The 20,435-nt window shown below is 45.7% G+C and overlaps 1 protein-coding gene across 2 annotated transcripts in view; it reads right to left on the bottom strand.

Moving 5' to 3' along the window:
- Positions 1-20,435, bottom strand: part of ASTN2 (astrotactin 2) — a 912,541-nt gene that overhangs the window by 676,670 nt on the left and 215,436 nt on the right. For both annotated transcript variants that reach the window (XM_060013324.1, XM_060013323.1), the window contains exon 3: positions 10,798-11,182. In XM_060013324.1, the coding sequence (XP_059869307.1) occupies positions 10,798-11,182 (385 nt within the window). The remainder of the gene's footprint in view (positions 1-10,797; positions 11,183-20,435) is intronic.

Raw genomic sequence — 20,435 nt, 5'->3', positions numbered from 1 at the left:
ATATAATGTTTATGAAACCATTCTATAAATGTTAAAGGACTATATAAAAGAAAGCAGCTATTACTGTTTTATACCCCTCTAAACTGTGAGCTTCTAGGAGAAAACTATTTTCCATTTTTGCTTTGTATCTTCTGCATTAAACACAGTGCCTTGCACATAGTAGGTGCCCGTAAAGATCTGTTAAATAAATGAATGACTGAGTAGTGAGGGGGAGGTGTACCCAAAGAGAAGATGCAGGGACTAAATTGTCAGCTTTCTTCAGATGGCTGATGGAGGTGCACAGGAGACAGAAGGACCACCAAACAGCCCCTGGAACAGTTTCCAACGCAGACTTCAAAAGGTGTTTTGAACAACGAGAGGGGAAAGGCAGTTTGGTATAAGGACATCAGGGGAGTTTGGAGGAAGAAAGTCATATCCAAACCTTTCTTCTTTTTATGCTGGATTGCCCATCTTTCAAAAATAATCTTAAGTGGAATCCCAGTGTGTAAACCAGTTGAAAACGATGCTGCCCATTCTGCTTTCCTCTTGTCCCCGGGTAGCCCAGGCAGCACCCTGAAGGCACTGTCAAAATGGGAGTTGCAGTTAGGAAGGAGTTTCCGCAAGCTCTTTGAGAAGCTCCTTCTGGGCTCCAGGACAACTGGGAAGAGGGAGCTGTTGAGCTGCACCTTAATGGATGGGTGCAGTTTTCTAAGCAGCGAGCGGAAGTGGAGAACTTTGGGGGTGGGGGGTGAGGGCAGAAGAGAAAATATACAAGGAAACAAGATAAAGGTGATACAAAGGATCCTTTGGGAGGGCAGGTTGAGCAGTTTCAAGAGAAAGTATGGAGACAATGGGACCAGCGGGCCAGAGGGTTGGGTGAAAAACCCCAGTGGGTTGGCCACAGGGACAGTGGTGTAAGACATAAAGCCGTCATGAGGGCCTTGCCTGTCTCAAGCACCATTCCTAGTTCCTCTACCAACCCCTTACCTTGAGTCTAATTATCTTCATCCTTCAGCTCTCCAGGTAAGGAACACCTCCAGGAAGCTATCACAGACCCAGTGACCAGGGATCTGTCCCCCTGTGGATATCCCAGCACAATGCCGCCTCTCTGAGGCTGAAAGGTCTTTGAACTTTAGGTTATGGCCTCCTCATAAACTGTGAAATCAATTCAGTGGTTCACACCAGCATCAAAGAGATGACAAAAAATAATAGAAAATATCAGAGCATGCCACAGGTAACAGGGGAAGGATGCTTTTGCCAAACTTCTTTTAGAGACACATAGACACACAGTCACAAGAACATGTCTCCAAGAAGGCCCTCTACAGATGGCCAACAGGCACATGAAAAGATGCTCAATATCACTAACTATTAGAGAAATGCAAATCAAAACTACAATAAGGAATCACCTCAACTGGTTAGAATGGCCATCATCAAAAAGTCTACGAATAATAAATGCTGGAGTGGGTGTGGAGAAAAGGGAACCCTCTTGCACTGTTGGTGGGAATGTAAATTGGTACAGCCGCTTTGGAGAACAGTATGGAGGTTCCTTAAAAAACTAAAGGTAGAGTTACCATATGATCCAGGAATCCCACTCCTGGGCATATATCTGGAAAAGATGAAAACTCTAATTTGAAAAGATACGTGCATCCCAATGTTCATAGAAGTACTATCTACAATAGCAGCAATATTTACAAGACATGGAAGCAACCTGTGTCCATCGACAGATGAATGGATAAAGAAGATGTGGAATACACACATATATACAATGGAATATTACTCAGCCATAAAAAAGAATGAAATAATGCCCACTTGCAGCAACATGGATGGACTTAGAGATTATCATATTAAGTGAAGTAAGTGAGAGAAAGACAAATATCAAATAATATCACTTATATGTGGAATCTAAAAAAAATGATAAAAATGAACCTACTTACAAAACTCAAAGACACAGAAAACAAACTTATGGTTACCAAAGGGGAAGGATGCGGGGGGGATAAACTAGGAATTTGGGATTAACAGATACACACTACTATATATAAAATAGACAAACAACAAGCACCTACTATATAGCACAGGGAATTACATTCAATAACTTGTAATAACCTATAATGGAAAAGAATGTAAAAAAGAATAGACATATATAGGTATATATAACTGAATCACTTTGCTCTATACTTGAAACATTGTAAATCAACTGTAATTTAAAAAAGAATGTGTGTGTGGCCATAGCAAAATATATCTCTCATTGTGGTTGGTACTCAACACTTGAGAAACACAACTCATCTAAACCCATGTCTTACCTCTCCTGATCAAATAAATGGACAGGATTATGCTGTGCAACCTTCAGAACATGCTTGGGTTTGGGAATTAGACAAAGCTGGGTTCAACTTATGATTCCATTACTTTTAACTGTATAACTTTGGGATGATCTCTAAATTTTGATAAGGATAATTTCTGCCTTGTGAGATGGATGGGAAGATTCAGCAAATCATTGATTTGAAAATACTAAACACAGTTCATACAGTTCACAAAAAGGATAAAGAGTCTATGCAGAGGTTACCAGCTTGTGGAAAGACACTAAGATAGCTCCCTATCCATTCATTCACATATCCATTCCTCCATCTATTGACCCAACACATATTGTAACATCTTTTATGTACCAGTCACTCTGACAGTCACAGAACAATGCAAATAGACCTGGGACATGATCTCATGGAACCCTGAGTCTAGGAAGAAGTAAAATATTTAATAGATTAATCAAAATAATAAAAAAGTGCTGTTACAGAAGACGAAAGGGGAGAACTCATAGGGAAAAGAGCTTTGTCGGATGAAGTAGGATTTAAGCTGAGACCAGAATGATGAGGAGGAATCAGCCATGACAGATCGGGGAAGGAAAGAGAGGGATTTTTGCAGACAATGGTAATCATGGCAAATGCAAATAGCCTGTGGTGGAAGAAGCCTAGCAAGTTTGAAGAACAGAAAGGTGGTCACTGTGGCTGGAGCATAGTGGATGAGGATCAAGAGCAGTGAGAACTCTGCAAAACTTTAAGCATGGAACTGTGGTCACAACAGAGTGAAAGCTGTGTAGAGAATGGAAGGGGAGGGTAGGCACGCAAGCAGGAAGGTATGTGAGAATGAGGTGTTTTGGAGACATCAGGAAGACTGATGTGGCTTGAAGAGGGGATGGATGAGTAGAGGTGAAGATGAGGGAGGTGGAAACAGGCTAGAGTCTCTGTGTAAAGAAGTCTGAACACCAAGATGAGGCACTGAATAAGGTGTTGACTATGAAAGAGCTCTGAAATTTTAGAAAACGCTGCACTAGGGGGACATTTACATGGCATTCACAGGGGACGTCAGAAGGGTGAGTTAATAAACAGCTCCTCAGTTCTCTGTCACCCTAGAGTGCTTTATTGACACCAAACATGAGTTCCCTGCACGCCTGGGGACCACTCAAAACACTCTAAAAAAACTGGGGTCTTCCTGTTGCAAAGTCCCTTCTGCCGATTTGGAAGCTCAGAATTACTCTGTAGCAGCATCCTGCCTTGGAGAACAGATGTTAGTTACCTATTTTTCTTGCCATATTTGTGAGGGACGCAAGCTCATGGGCACTATGCTTCAGCTCTATCCCTGGGACTGCAGGAGCTCAGCGCCTTCCCAAGGATCATGTAATTCAGTGTGGTGTCATGTGTTCACATTCCAGCTCGGCCCCTTAGCATGGTAGCTCTCATGCCAGAGTTTTAACCTGGCTCAGCCACTTTCTCCTGTGTCACTTTGGACATATTATTCAACCCTTCTTAGCTTCAGTCTCCTGCTTTGTAAGGTGGGGCAATATTGGTAGGTAACTCATAGGGTTGATGTGAGGTGTAAATGACATAATTTCTGGAATGTTCCCAGACACTGATTATCACTAAGTGGAAGTTAGCTGTCATCTTTATCACCAGTAGCAGCAGTACTGCTTTCCTAGCCAATTCTTCCATCTGCCTTCCCCTCAGGGTTAATTACAAATGGCTCACTGAGATAATGTATAGGACAGCAGCTGGGTTCCTATAGGGATTCAATAAAGTCCTGCCCTCCCCATCCTCTCAACAAAGGTCCCATTCACCCTGAAACTTTCTGGCCTGCCATCTTGAGCAACAGTAAGGATTAGCCTACTGGTCCATGTCAGAGAGACAGTGACCCCTCCACATCTATCACTGTGGGCCGCTGCTGGTATTTGATGCCATTTCTCTTTCCTTTTTCCACCCTAAGTCCTGAACTGAAGTGGGACAGCAGAGAAAAGCCTTTATGTGGCATCATTTCACCAAAGAATCATTGCTCAGGGTAACCATGAGGACTGACTTCTGACCAAAAAAAAAAAAAAAAAAAAAAAGAATTTGGACCAAAGTTAATCAGAAAAAAAAAAAAAAATCAAAAGAGAAAATTGCACAGTTAAAATGATGGCTACTATATAGATAAAGACCAGAAGGGTCCATGCTAATATATGAATAGTCAATGTGATGGGGTAGTGGGTGGTCTGGGCAGATCTGTGTGTGAGAGGATATACTGACTCCCAAGAGAGTACAAAACAAATTTTAAAGTGAATAAATATGGCAGTACTTCCCAAATTGTAAATGTGTAATTTGTAATTACAAGTGTGTAATGTGCCCCCTTTAAGGCAGAGATTCTGCTTTTAGGCATCTGTTTTACAGAAACAGTCAAACTTTGCAAAAATATATACGTGTGTGTGTGTGTGTGTGTGTGTGTGTGTGTGTGTGTGCGCGCGCGCGCGCACGCGCATGGATGTTTACTGACTCATTGTAAGTGCAGCAAATTGAGACAATGATCCACAAAACGGGGTAGAAAAGCAAATGTTGGAGTGTTTGGTGTGTTCCCATGATGGGATCCTACAGAGCTTTCAAAAAGAAGAAGATAGGTGTGCAGGGCTGACGTGGAAAGATGCTTTTCACACATTGTTTGGTAAGCTGTGAAGTTGCTGCAGAATGATGAATGTGGCTGAGATGGCCCTATTAGTGGATATCTGGGTGAAAATGCATATATTTATATCTATACCATACATATATAACACATACATTCCATATATATATATATTGGAAAAATTTTCTAGAAGAATATAAATCAAACTATTATCAAAGATTAGCCTTTGGGTCCCCTTAGTGGGATGGGATGGAGAGACAGTGGCAGAGCTTTTAGTTCTTGCTTTATACAACTCAGACCTATTCCTTCCTTGCTCCCTCCCTGTCTTCTTTCTTCCTTTTCTTTCTTTCTCTTTTTCTCTTTCTCGCTCCCCTCCCCTCTCTCTCTCCTTCTGTCCCACCCTCTCTCACACCCTTCCATTACAAATAGTATGCATTTCTTTCACGATAATAAACCAAAATTAAGAAAACCCAATATCCATTCAGCCATCCCCTACCCTATCCCTTGATAAAGTGATAAATTTGTTATTTTAATTTCCTTGAGCTTCCATGCATAATATTCAGGAAAGGGAAACATAAATTTGAGGACGGATAAGGAGAACTGGAATTAAAATGCATCAAGTTTCTGTCACGGACCCAACGCAGTGCTGAGCGGTCACATACTGACATGATTAAATTCCTAGCAACTGGCTAAGGTGATATCAAGGGTGACGCTCGCAATACCTGAGAATGTCTAAGGCACAGGCACTAACCACCAAGATGGGATGCCAGCCATAATCCTGGGGAAGCAGTCTAAAGCCACCCTGTTCTGGACAGTGGGGGCTTCAGGAGGGTCCCTGGGAGGGGGTGGGATGGCTAGGCAGCAGGAGGGCATGGGGAGGGGCACGCAGGGCAGCAAGCTTCTTACTGACTGGCACAGAAGAACTGCAGTGTTGAACAAAGGGTATGTATGTCCACATGAGTGTGTATCAGCTGCAAGTCAGCCCGATCAGTGCAGTGCTCTTGGGGTCTGGGAACCCAAGCTGTTGTCTCTTGGTAATGAAACTTTCTCCCTCTGCCTCCGGATGGTCCCTCTATTATTTGCAGGTCCAAGCTGCAAAGCAGGCTGACGGTGCTCAAGTATGATGAAGCAGTTTGAACTTATGGGCAAATTCTAAGTGTGAGAGGAGCAGGTGGGACTAGCCCTTGGCAATGTAATTTCAAAGGCCTTTGGGATTACTTTTATAGGGATCGCCTAGCCTCTGATACCTGCCCACTCTGGACAAAATGCATAGCTGTCCCCAGGTTCCCCCATAAAAGAAAGAGTCTCATGGTTCTCTCCAAGAGCCACCTGAGGCAACAGAAAGCACGTGTGGTCTGAGCTGCTGCTGTTATAACTTGCACAATCTGCCGCAGAATCATCCCTCTTCTGTCCAGGAAAGGGGGAACAGGGGCCACAACGCTGCAAGCACAGTCCCCAGCCACCACCTCCCCATGGTTAGGGTGTCCAGTATCCTGTCTGGACTCAGGAAAAGTGTGTCTTCTACTTTCTTCTCGCCCAGGTTTCCTCCTTTCCTACCCTTATCGGATCTAAGGGCAGCTGGGATACAGAATTAAATGAAGTGCTTGGTTTTATTCCAAATCGTACTTCGTTTTAAAACCAGCTCAGAGGAATGTGAAAAAAAATAACGTGGCCAGGTGAAAACAGGTGAGACAAAGGCATGGATTTGCCGGTGGCTGAGAGGTTCGCCAGGGCCACGCAGCCAGCGCACTCAAGAGCGGGGTGCCAAGCCCATCTGTTCACCCCCACTCCACCAGGCTGCCTTGCAAGGACTGGGTCTTGTTTCTCATGCATTCATATTCATCCTCTTTAGATCTCTCTTGTATGCTTCTCATCTAAAGTTGAGATTTCAGAAAACAAGAGTCTGCTTTTGTTATTGTTTAGATAGAGTTCTGCTTGAAAGAAAACGCAAGGGACAGGGGCATCTTTAAGCCACGACGCAGTGGTAAGCCTGAGAGTGTGCAGACTCTAGAGGACCCCGTGGGGAGAGGAGGCCAGAGCCCCTGCCCCTCTCTCAGGAGTTAGTCCTCTGTATCCTCTGGATCCAGCACCATTCTGTCCCCCTGTGCTGTCTCTGTCATTCAAGAGTCAGGTCTACGCTTTGTGCGTGTGAATAACTGGAACGTCCAGCAGCTAGAATGGCAAGCCTGAGGGTTCTCTTTAAGGAACACAAGACCTGGCAGGCCCCAACCCCAATGAAATGGGCCGTCATCATGATGCCATGTAGGCCATTCTGAGCACGACAGCTATCTATACAGTAAGGGTGCTCTCTGGCCAGGAAGGCTGGAGCTCTTACCTCGACTCTGCCACTCCCTTGCTGTGTGGCACAGAGAGACCCAGGACTATTCGAGCTTCAGCTTCGGTTTCCAAGGAGGTTTACCGCCATGCTCTTTAAGGGCAAAGGTTCTCCTTTCCTCACCTCTATTCCAGAGTCTATCATGGCCTCTGGCACAGTGGGCCAACTCTGAGGACTGATGGTATGAATAACAATGACAGAAATGTGTACTGAATGTTTACTGTACCAGAGCCTCTACCTGTGTTACCTCGTTTACGTTTCCCAATCACCCTGGAGGTAGAATACTAGTATCATGCCCCTTTGACGGGAGAGGAGTAGGTGACTTATCCAAGGTCACAGAGCTAGTAAGCTGGGTGGTAAACTTAATTTCTCTACTGTTCCGCCTCCTGAGGGCAGAGTGTTTATCTCCATACTGTATCACCTTCCAGGTTGTGGGGGGAAGGAGGGAGAGGGAGGGGAGGGCGGAGGGAGTGGGGAGAGAAGGAAGAAAGGAAGGAAAAGAAGTCAGACAGGATTATGGGCAGTGACCTGCTTCCCCATTTTGAAGATGCTTTCCGTTCTCCATACGGAGCTTGGTGGAGGCAGCGGGCATGGGGATGGGGGCTGGGGGGAAAGAATTTGCCTCTGTTGGCGGCTTCTTGGCTCTGCTCCTTGGTGGTTACTCATCTGTCATCAGTGATTCTTCCTGGGTTTTCACCCCCAACCAGTGACTACTCTTTTCTGGGTTCTGGTCATCACTACTGATGGCCTCTGCCAACACTTTGGTCCCCAGATCTGAGGTCAATGAGATAATTTGAGGTCTGGAACTGAGAATTCTGGAGTCTAACCAATGCCTGGATTTATCCGATCGACCAAATGATTGAGGGGTTGTGTTAATCATCCAGTCAACCAGTATTTTCAGAGCATCTATTAAGTGTTACCCACTGCGCCAGATGCTAGTGAAACAAAAATAAGGAACACTGCCCTTGCTCTCAAAAATCTCCAGGTCTTATGAGTAAATCATGGGGAAGGAATGTACATCATGGTGACTAGAGTTAATAATACCCTATTGTATATCTGGAAGTTGCCAAGAGCATAAAGTTCTCATCACAAGAAAAAAATCGTCATGATGTAAGGCCACGGATGTTAACTAGACATTGTGGGGATCATTTCTCAATATACACAAATACTGAATCATTACACTGTATACCTGAAACTAACACAACGTTATATGTTAATTATATCTCAATAAAAATAAATAAATAAATAAAAATCTCCAAGTCTAGGTAGTGTCGAAAACAGAAAGAGAAATGGATTATTATTGAACAGTGATAAGTAATGAGCTCAAAGTAATCACAACCTGCTCCAGGAACTGAAGGAGACATGAAGCATTCCTCTTGGCTAGGCTGGGGAAGATTCTGGTGTGGAGAACAAAGCCCACAACTTTCCTAGAAGTTTTCTGGGAAAACTTCTTCAGCGCTTGCCGTGCGCTGAAGATAATGATCAAATGATCATTATCATTTGATCCCCACAGGTCAGCTATAAGGGGGGCAGACTGGCTGCTAATTCACCCATTTTCCACATAAACACAGTGAGGCTCAGTAAATTAGGCTGCAGAAGTCCAAATCTAAGCAAACGGGAAGATGCTTTGTGTCTTACCCAAGCGACTTTCTACATTAGACAAGAGAGGCACGATGCTCTGGCCTGACAGCATTGCTCCCAAACCACCTCACTCTCTACGGTCATCTTTCTTGCCCAACACTCACTGGACATTCTTGACACGTGAGGCACTGTGCTAGGCAGGTACTACAAGATGTGGAGATATGAAATAAATGCAGACTGTTCTTGTGCCAAGATGAGAAGTCACATGAAGAAAGATAAATAATGCTTGAGAAAGCAAAGATTGAGGAAACTGTCAGTAAACCAACAGTTCAAAGACAGAAGAGATGGTGGCAGAGAAGGGAAATGACGCAGACATTCCAGAGCACTGAGCAGAGCGTGGTGGCTGGCACTTAGAGCGAGACTGGCGAAGCATAGGGAGCTGGATTAGGGAGCGTCTTAGAGGCCCAGGAAAGACCAAGGGCCTGAGGTCTACAAATACAGCTCTCAGGGATTCAACACATACCAGATATTAGGCCCTGCCTTAGGTACTTTACACACATTTTATTTTTATATTTAATCCTTTCAAAAATCCTTCAGTGAGGAAGCTGAGACTTGGAGGATTGAATTCCCATTTTTCCAAGGTCACCCAGCAAACAAAGGAGACGAGATTTGAACCCAGGTCCAGACAACTCCAAAACCTGTACTCTCGCTTGTTTACCACTCTTTTCCCTCCCTGGGTTTCTAAATTTAACAGAAATGCCTCCTTTTTAAGAAGCCCCCAGTGTTCCTATTTGCCCACTGAGTATCACAGAAACATGGATCTGAGAGGAAAGATCTTAGATGCGGAAGAAAAGAATGTCGAGTTCACAGCTCCAGGACTGGGCCAAGCAGTGATGATGGTTCCTCATGGCTCACAAAGAAGAGTAGTTCTAACACTGGGGCCTCAAGGCCAAACCTTTAACCCACCACCAGCATCACAAAGACAATATGGGAAAAAAGCAGAACAGTACTTTTATAGTATTTATCTAAAGGAAGAAATACCCAAATCCCTTCTATAAACCAGCTGGAGCCATAACACTTAATAAAGACAAATACAAACACATCCTGCACGTATGTCCAAATAATCAATTTTCCTCCAACAGAACAAAGGGAATGGGTCTTTGCAACAGCATACATGAAAAAGAGTGAGAGGTTTTAGTCATCAAAAAGCCAACTATGGGCCAGTATTAACTGCAAAAAAAAAAAAAAAACCCAAATGTGATCTTCAAACTGCATCAACAGAAGCATAACAGCTAGCAAGAGGGAGGTGAAAATTGCTTTTTTCTCGGCACAGGTGCATTCCCACCTTGAGGAAGTGGAGCGTCTGTCAGTTCTGGTGTTACACTCCAGGACATGACAAATTACAATCTTCATGTAGAGGACAGTGATCAAAAGGGTGAAATGTCTCAAAATACGTCACATCAGAGTAGCTGAAGAAACTGGGATTGTTTATTGAGGTTGATTTCTAAAAGTTACAGGGTGCCTTTTATTTTTTTCTTTTCCTTTTGTTACATTTCCCAAGAGCTGCCTTGGAGAAGAAAAATTCAGATTCACTTTCTGACATAGAGGGCCAGGGAAACAGACTGCAACTCAGTTTAAGGAAAAACCTTCCAATAGTAGTGTCTGGAAATGATATGAGACCTTTCCTGAGTAGTGAGAAGGCCATCAAGGGAGGTAATCAAGAGACACTGGAGAGATGTTGGACTATATAACTTCTGATGTTCCTCAAAACTCCAATTCCAAGCACACTGACACTCTCTTTTTTTCCTCCCATCAACACTGAAGAATCTGAGAAAATAAACTCTGAAAACCCAATGGAAGTTGGCCATAAATCAAAAATGGCTTAGCCCAGAAGACAGTTCCTGTGTCCCCAACCGCCCAGCTCCCGCGCCTCTTCCCAGCTCCCCAAAACGCCCCCTGGAAGGTGGGATGCAACAAGGAAGACTCACCTTTCTTCTCAAAGTCCCCTTTCTCTTCCCCTGGTCGGCCCAGGCTGTCCAGGGTGTGGGTCACCTGACTGCCAAACTCATCCTCACGGGAGTCGTGGTTGGCCCGCCGGGGTGGGTCCTCATCCTCCTCGTAGTCATAGTCATCCAGGATGGGGGTCTCCCGGATGGGCACGCCGATGACGGAATTGTGGGCCTGCAGCCGGGAGGAGCGGAAGCTTTCCCGGGCCTGGGGACCCAGCAGCACAGAGGGGATGTAGTGGATCTCGTGAGTGGCTTCCGTGCTGGCGCTCTTCTGGGGGATGCGGCGACGCTTCTGCCAGCGCCGCTGGGCATACAGTGCCACAGTGAACACCAGCAGCAGCAGCAGCAGTGCGATGAGGCCACCCTGGAGCGGGAGGGAAGAAGGACAAGCAAATGGGCCACTGTTCTTTGGGCCGGAGTGCCAGAGGAGGTCTTCCGTACACCACACTCAGCCCAGATCCCTGGGTTTGACTCTCAGAGCCTCAGAGCGACACCGTTTCCAAACCTGGCTTTCTCACCAAAAAGCTGTGTGACCTTGGACAAACTGCTTCACCTCTCTGAACCTTGTTTTTCACTTGTATAAGGGTGAGTAAGAACCCCTGCCCTTCCTTCTTCAGAAGGTCGCCACGAGGAGCAAATGAGATGGATAACGGTCACGCCAGAGTGATGCAGACTGCTAAGGGGATGAGTCAGGGCTGTGGCTTCACACACAGAGTGTCTGAGTCCTGAATCTGCCTTCCACCAGCTGAGTGACCCCAGGACATTTGCTCACACCCTGTCAGCCTTGCTTCCTCATGTCTAGAATGAGTCCACTGAGGGCTCAAGAGATAGCAGCCTTTGTTCCATCCTGCTGGGAATATACAATAGTGTTGTCAAGTCAAACAATTTCTGCGTAATGTATATTTTTATTATCATAAACACTGATTCCCAGCAGGGCGCCTGGGACAAACCAGGCGCTTCATAAATATTTGTTGAATGAATGAATGAACAAATGCACTGTTCTGGGGCTCCCTTAATCAGAAATGTAAGGCATACTGAAGTTTATTTTTCTTTAACACATCCAACCAGGAAATATTTGGTTGAGTCTGCACACCACACATTAAATTGAAACGGGCTAAAGTGTTTACGAATGGCTCTTGCATGATTCATGAGACTCACGAACTATCCTGCTCTGTGAACTCCTCAAGGGCAGGGGTATTTCCAAAGCACGTCCGTGCTCCCCACAGAACCGGTCAAGGGCTGGAGGTGGAAGGTTTGTATTCTCCTCGCCTCCCTGCTTTCACTCTGTGCCAGAAGCATCTCCAGTGAACAGGTGTAGCCCCTTCAGTTATCTTGCTTCACTTCATTATACACTGTGCTTTCTGCCTGGGAGAGTCGGGGCCACTTTGTTGAGTCCCTGATGTGTAATCCCTACACTTGGGGAGGATCACGCTTGTGGTTTAGGGGGAAGGAGGCAAATGAATCAAGAGACTCTAGAACTCGGACGGTGCATGGCAGAGCAAGCTCTGTGCCTCACTGTGTGTGTGTGTGTTTGGTCTGGTGTTTTAGCTCTAAAGCCTGTATTCTTTCAACCACACCCATGTGGCTGAGTGTTCTTCCTTAATTATAATCGCATTGGAGGCAAAGGACAATTTCTGAAAACTACTTGTATAACATCTAGCAAAGACGACAGATGTTAACTAACCCTGAATAGATTATCTTGGGTGGGGGTGTGACTGCTGGAAAGGATACCTGTTTAGGCCAAGAAGAACATTATTTACTAAAATGATTCCGCTGTCCTGCTGACTACATTAAAAAATAATGATTTTCTTTTGCAAGTCCTTCAACTCACTAAGCTAGAATTCATCACCTCCACGGGGGATGGGTAGTGGGTGGTAAGTGGGCTAAGAGGTGACCAGGGTTGCAGGTATGGCTGACAGCCCTGTCTTGACTCTGGCGGTGAGTTACTGTGGGATCCCCAGGTTTCTCTGGATGTCAGAACTCAAAAATAAATACTCTAAAAAAAAAAAAAAAAGTATGCGTATTTATGTATATGTGTGTGTGTGTGTGTGTGTACGATCTGTCAAGTGTATGTAAAATGTGTGTGTGTGATTGGGCTTGACATATATACATTAATATGTATAAAATGGATAACTAATAAGAACCTGCTGCATAAAAAAATAAATAAAATTCTAAAATTCAAAAAAATAATGTGTGTGTGTGTGTGCACAGTTTAGTACTCTGGAGCCCTAGGAAAACAAGAACAAACCCTTTTTTCCCTCCACAGAACATACAACAGAGATTGCTCCACGTCTAGAGATCATGTGTGACGTGGTATTACTTGTCAGTTTTTTACACCAGAGATAAGAAAGGAAAGAGACAGAGGGGGGAGTGTGGACAGAAGAGATAATAAGAAAGATAAGTGAAGAGAAAAAGGAGGCAGGAAGAACACTGTCACTCAATATAACAGTAGCAGGCCCTCTCCTTACTACTTTTACTTAATGTTATTTTATTTAATCTTTAAGGCAATCCTCTGTAATAGTTTCTGTTCCATAAATGAAATGAGGGAAAGGTGGTTCAGAGAGGTTAAGTAACTTGCTTAAAGTCACAGAGGTTTTGATCCTAGGTCCAACTGGGAATAAAAGGCCAGGAGGTAGTAAGGCAGGGATTTGAACCCAGTTCTTCACTGCAGAGCCAGTGGCTATTTGACAGCGTAGCGATTCTACAGAGCAAAGGAAGGGAAAGGAAAAGTGGGAAAAATGGTGAGTGTACAAAGTAAAAGGGAATCCCGAGAAGGAAAAGGAAAACATTGTTTTCAAATCCAGGATTCAGGGGGCACATCTCGAGGCAAACTCTTCAGAGAAGCTTTTAATTTTGGTCCATGGATACCCTTCGGGAAATTGCTATCCCTGACTCAGCCCTCTACCTTCTCCCCTTTGGGTGTTTCATTCGCTGTGAGGGGCAGACCTTGCCTGGTTCCAGAGTCCTTCATCCCCGGCCCCTTCTGCCCACCCTGATTATGGGTGTTTGACCCTGTGGTCAGACCCAGGACCAAAACTGACCTGGGAAAGATGAGGCTTAACCAATCTGTCCACAGGTAACCACCACCGCTCCTCTCTCCCCCCACTGTATCCTGACAAGCCTCCCTGGATTCCCATGCAGTCCTGGATCAGCTCATAAAGCACCCCCAGGGAGCTCCTGGAAGGCAGGAAGCCCTGTCCTTTGCTTCCAGAGCCCTCTAGCTATATCTGGCATAGAGGCTAAGAGCTGACCTCAGACTGACACAGTTTTAGTCCAGGTTCTACTGCTTAAGAGGCTGTGTGACCTTGACTAGGTCACTACTTTTCAGAGCCTTGGTTTCTTCATTGGTTAAATAAGGGCAGTATTCAAGGTCTCCTCAATGGATCATTGTGAGACTAAGTGAGATGCCTGCAGAATATTTAGTGCCGTGTGGGACACATGTAACTGCTCACAGACTGTTAGCTATTGCTATTGCCAATGGCATTCAGCAAGTGGATATTTAATGTTGAATGAATAAATGAATGAATGAATGAATGACCTTCTGCCCCTGAATGCTCATTCTGCAAAACCTGTCTTGGGTCCCTAAATCCTTCTCAGTCTGGACCAAACACTTACACACGCTCTGTCATTTACCTTTACACCTGTGCACATAAGGTGTCGTTATCCTATGTTACGTGAGAAAAGAGGCCCAGAGGCAGGAGGCTGTTTACCCAGGCAGTGCTGCTGAGATTCAGACTCACTGCATCATGGCTTCCCAATTTTGCTTGTGGTGGGAAGGGACAGGCGCACCCGAGGTGTAATTAGCCCCGGCCCAGCCTCACCTCTGCCTCCTCAAATTACCTCGGCAACTTCAGGCACAGATTTCCCAGCCTAGGGAGCTTCCAGAAGGAGGTGGCAGAGGAAGACCACCCACCTCCCTCACCCCACTCTGATGGAAGCTGAGCTTGGGAGTCCCTTTAGCTCAGTGATCTGCTGATTCATTGGATAGGACCCCAGGCCAGTGGCTCCAGCCCTCCTGTTGGGGCCCAGGCTCCCTTCCCTCACTCCCCAGCCTGCTCTGACCTCTGCTCCCACCAGCTCCGCTAAGCCAATGACCACACAGCTTCCATTACAGATCAGGGTTTCACTGTGAAAACTGGGCCAAAAGAGAATTCCAGTCATCAAGGTCTCACAGTGCCACTGACCAATGGAAACAGACATCCCCAGGCTGGGCTCCTAAAGGGCTCAGGGGGCCTTACCCAAGACATAGTAGCAGCTCAGGTGATGTTTCAAGCACCACTGACCAGCCCTACCTTCAGAGGTAGGCTCAGAGCATGCAGGAAAAGGGTCTGAATTCAAGTTTACTCACTACGTGATCTCAAATTTCCCAGATGCCCTAGAGACCCTCAGTTCACTCATCTGTAAAATCAACTTGGTAATACTTGGAATAGTATAGCACATAGGGGCAAAGGCTGGGGGTCAGAAAGACGTCTTTAAAATCTCATGCTGTCACATAAAAATGGGGCAATCACGGACAAAGGGCTGAACCTCTCTGAATCACAATTTTTTCATTCACAAAACCGTGTAAAAAGCGTCCTTATAGAGGGAGGTTAGATGTGAGTTCCTGGACACGGAGTGCTGTGCTCAGTGCCTGGCACATGGTAAACCCGTGATGCGCGTGATTCTCATTCACGGTATCCACAAGGTTGTTGTGCAAATGAAATCTAAACACCGTTGTGACGGTCCTCGCAAACTGAAGGGTGCTGTGCGCGAGCAAAGGAGCTCAAGAGGACCACGTAGCCACCTCTGTCCTAGTGGAACATTTCACCCAAAGAAAGCAGATGAGTAACTCGAAGTCAAGAAGAAACTACGCTCTGCATCTACCTGGATCGGTCCAGGCTGCTGTGCTGCTCCACTCCCGCAGAGCTGAGCCCCCTCTTCTCTGCAGTCTTCCTTCACCAGGGCAAGCAAACAGAAAAGCAGGAACTGTCTCTCGAAAGGTGAGCAGGGCAGAGTGTCCAGCCACCGAGGCTACCCGCCAGGGGCAAACACAGACCCCAGCGGTGGAGAAAATGCTGCAGGGCAAGCAGGGAGCCCAGGAGGGAAAAGAGGATGTAAGGAGAAGGCTGTGAATGTTTAGAAAGCAAGTTAAGAAGAGGCCAAGGCTAAAGGGGTGGCAAGCTGAGGTCCTGCTGGCCTCAGGGACAACCCGAAGCCCAATCTGGTGTGGACTGTGTTTCCTCTAGGCAGCCCGAGACAAACAAGGTTGGAGATGTGGCCAGGAGTTGCAGAAATAAAAATCTCAGTCTGTTGGTTAGGGGTGGGTTTCTGTGAGACTGCAAGCCTTGGGTGACTAGTTTTACCTTCTTACGGGTCTGAGGATTTCACTGAGCTGTGAGGCAGGAAGTGGGAAAGAGACAGGAGATGGAATATGTGTTCCCATCCGTCCTGGAACCTTCCCTACTAGAAGCCTCTCTAATAACAGAAGCTCACTCCTTCTATTACTGGTCTCAGATCCCTCAGTGGAGCCAGGCAAGGGTGAGCATGGGCGATGTCAAGGGCAGAGTGATGTGATGGGGTAAGCAGGTATCCTGGGGGCACACAGGCCAGCATGGGAGACCCTGTCCCTGCTTGCTGTTGGCCATGACAAGTTGGCTGCGACATTCTACCCCCTTGTGTTACAACAGACTCACCTATAAAATGTGCTGATTGGTCCCAATGTGAAGGATTAAGCTAAGGATTAAACAAGACAATGAAAGATCTAAATACAAGTCTGGCTCCACGAATGTCACCACCACCAGCCTCAGTCCTTCAGCCTCTCTATTCCTCCATCCCAAATCAAATCCTTTCATACCCTTCCCCCACCCTCAGAATAATGTCCAGATCCCTAGCCTGGCACCTAGGCCCCTTCATGCCTAGGTCTCTGCTTCCTTCTCATGCCTCCCTTCCCTGCAAGTCCTACCTCATACCCTGTCCTGGAGTCGCACTGTGTGATTAGCATCTTCCCAAAGTGTGATGCTCTGAGCACTTCCCCAGTGGCTTCTTCCTCAGCCCAGAGCACTCACCCATTCCCTCCCCGTAGTGGTTCGAATAATACCCACCCCCAAAATCATGTCCAACCAGAACCTCAGAAGGTGCTCTTATTTGGAAATAGGGTCTTTGCAGTTGTAATTGATTAAGATGAGGTCATACTGGGTTGGGTGGGCCCCAAATCCAAGGACTGGTGTCCTTAAAAGAAGAATAGAGGGGACTTCCCTGGCGGTCCAGTGGTTAAGACTCTGCGCTTCCAACGCAAGGGGAGCGGGTTCTATCTTTGGTCGGGGAACTAAGATTCCACATGTCCCACAGCGCGGCCAAGAAAATATAATAAAAACAAAACAAAACAAAAACTTAAAAAAAAAGGAATAGAGGATACACACGTGTGCACGTGCACACACACACACACACACACACACAAATCATGTGAAGACAGAGACTAGATTGATGCATTTACAAGCTAAGGAAAACCAAGGATTGCCGGCAACCGTCAAAAGCTACTGGGAGGCATGCGACAGATTCTCCCTCAGAGCCTCCAAACGAGCAAATCCTGCTGACATCTTGATCTGGGGCTTCTGGCCTCCTGAACTGTGAGAGAATAAACTCCTGTTGTTTTAAGCCCCCCAGTTTGTGATAATTTGCTATGACAGCCCTAGGAAGCTAATATCCTCGCCTTCATCTGCTCATCTCAAGTCACCCAGCCATCTCAGCTTGGACATGGCTTCCTCAGGGGGCACCTTTGCCTCTGCGTGTTGGGAGGAGGCTGTGCTCTCTTCCCTCACGAACCCCATGGTTGTCAGTTATCCGGCTACACTGCTACCACCTGATCATCTGGTTGACCATCTTCCCACTCTAGTTTCTGAGCTTTCATTTATCCAGCCTAAAACATGGTGCTTGGCCCAGGAAGGCGCTTAGTAAACATCCAGAAACCTAAAACCTTGCCCGGACTTTGCCAGAGGAATGTAAATCTGACCCCAGCACCCCGAGGGCACCTGATCAGACCCTGCAGGGCCCCTCTTTGCTGCTCTGCCTTTATCGCAATGCTCGTGCCTCCAGCTGGCTCGCTTACACACACAATATCGAACGCTGAAAAACACACAGAGCTGGAAAACAGAAAGCACCTCCCAAACCACCACACCGAGAGAGCCTTCTGAAAAGTCAAGGTTAGAACTCCATTCAGCCTGGCTCCATTTTAATCTATTTTTCTGGTTAAAATATCCAGGCACAGGAGAAGGAGCCAGAGAAAGGAAAGAAAGGGGTAATGCGAGAAACGCTTTTATGTGACAACGTGTCATTCGGAAACTGATTATTTCTGTCTTTGGCCTTTTTAATATTCCCTCACGACGGCCAAGCCACAAAAGGATTTGGGATTCTAAGAATGGATTTATAATACTCTGTTAGGCAGTGATAAGAACATGGGCCTTTAATCCTCAGAGCTGTGAACATGCATATTCTCCCAAGTAATGTCCTTCCCTTCTCGTCACTTGTGTCTGGTCCCGACAGCCAGCCCCAGGACAGCTGAGCCCTGATGATCCACTGGGTGTTCTCCTGGCCGTTTGCTGAGTGACAGCTAGCAGGGAAAGGGGCTGGGTCTTCAAGTTCTCTGGGACATCTTCTTTCAGGCCTCAGACTATGTGTAAGCTGGAGGGATTATTAGAAAATAGTCCAAACCCTTGGTGCTACAGGTAAGGAAACAGGCACAGAGAGTGGAAGTGACTTGACCAAGATCACAGAACATCCTGAAATGGTTTTGGAGGCAGACTATGTAGTCCACACTCCCCAAAGTTGCTGAGAAATCATGAATCCTGACACTTTGATCTACAAAATAGTTTCTTTCCCCAACCTTTCTTTCTCTCCATCCTATGTCCCAGTCACAATTACCTTTCACCATGATAATTTGAATACACTCTGAACCATCTCCCAGGCTTTATTCCATCTCCTTCACTGTTCTCAACCCATCTTCTATCATAAATAATGCACAGCAGGAAACAAAGCCCCTCCCCACTGAGTAAGCTGGAAAGTTCTGCAGTTTGGCAGTTCATGTTCATCAATTGCTTAACTTATATCTCAAAATGTATGCCTCTGAGATAATCTTCTCAAAATGTATGCTTCCCCCATCCATGCCACCAACCCTACTGTGCGCCTGCGATAGGGCACCATGCTAAGTATTCAACCACATGGGAACTCGCTGTTCCCATTTAATGTCCTGAGATTTCCTCTGCCTGGAATGCTGCCCTCCTTGTTATTCCTCACCCCCACATCTGTAAGCTGAAATATCAGGCAGACTTCATGGCTACCTTCACTGCCATCTCCTTGGTGAACTCCTCTGGGATCTCCCCGTCTGCAGCCTCAGCCAGAAGGATATCGCTTTATCCTCTGAATTCCCAGAATACTTCATCTCAACCCTTACTTCAGGAGCTTTAGCACTTTCTACCTTGTATTAGAGCTAGTGATGCTCAAGCTCCCCAGCTGGTTAGATGATTATACCCATTGCTCAGATGGAAAAGCGGAGGCTCGGAAGATAAACTTGCTTGAGAATACACAACACAGTGGCAAGTATAGGGGATAAGACCTCCCACCTGGGGCTATTCCCAGTAAAACTGCAGGCCCACTCTCTCACAGACTGGGAATGGCCACTGGAGCTGCAGGAGAATAAGATGATAACACAGGTCAGAAACATAGTGCAAATGGCATGACCATTCTTTAGGCATTAAGGATCTGAGACTTTTTTTTTTTAAGCCATAGAGTGGTGAGATCACACTGGATGTATGTGGTGAGGAGACTGGAAACTGCGAGACCAGTGAGGTCGCTATTCACAATCGTCTAGGACAGCACTTCTCGACTTGGGGGCAATTTTGCCCCGCAGGAGACATTTGGTCATGGAGACATTTTTGGTTGTCACAACTAGGGAAGAGGTGTTACTGGCATTTCATGGGTAGAGGCCAGGAAATCTGTAAGCATCTTACATGTACAGGATAGCCAGGAACAACAAATAATGATTTCTTTCAATAGTACAGAGGTTGAGGAAGCCCTGGTCTAAGAGAGAGAAGATGAGACCTGAGATTAGGGCAGTTGAAGTGAGTAGTTAGCTAATGGGGTAGAAATAAGACACACCACGGGGTGGAAAGAACTGGTGTTTGATTGGCAGGAAGGGGAGAGAAAGAAAGTACCAGCATGACAGTGAGGTGTGGATTCTGTCGCTGGATTAGAGGTGACTCTACCTATGTGTTAATTCTTTTCCTAGGTAAGCTCCCAGAAGGTCATGGAAGATCCCAGCACAGAGTCAAATGAAGAGATAAGTTTGAACTTATACTTACATACTTTGTTCATAAGTATGGACAATGAGGAGCGGATAAATGCACAACAAAGATGTGCATGTATATATTATATACATGTATGTATGTATTCATGTGTATAAAAATATATTCACATCTTTATATATATATATATATATATATATATATATATATATATGGCTGGCTATATTTATCTATAGTTATCTCTTTGTCACTAGACAGATGTAGGGTGACCTATTTAAGGAGGTCCCATTATAGAAAATGAAACCTTTTTTCTTTTAAAGTAATCATCTACTTATAATGTAT

Source organism: Delphinus delphis, chromosome 6 (genome assembly GCF_949987515.2).
Source record: "Delphinus delphis chromosome 6, mDelDel1.2, whole genome shotgun sequence".
Classification (NCBI taxonomy): Eukaryota; Metazoa; Chordata; class Mammalia; order Artiodactyla; family Delphinidae; genus Delphinus; species Delphinus delphis.
This window is presented reverse-complemented; position numbering and strand designations above follow the sequence as displayed.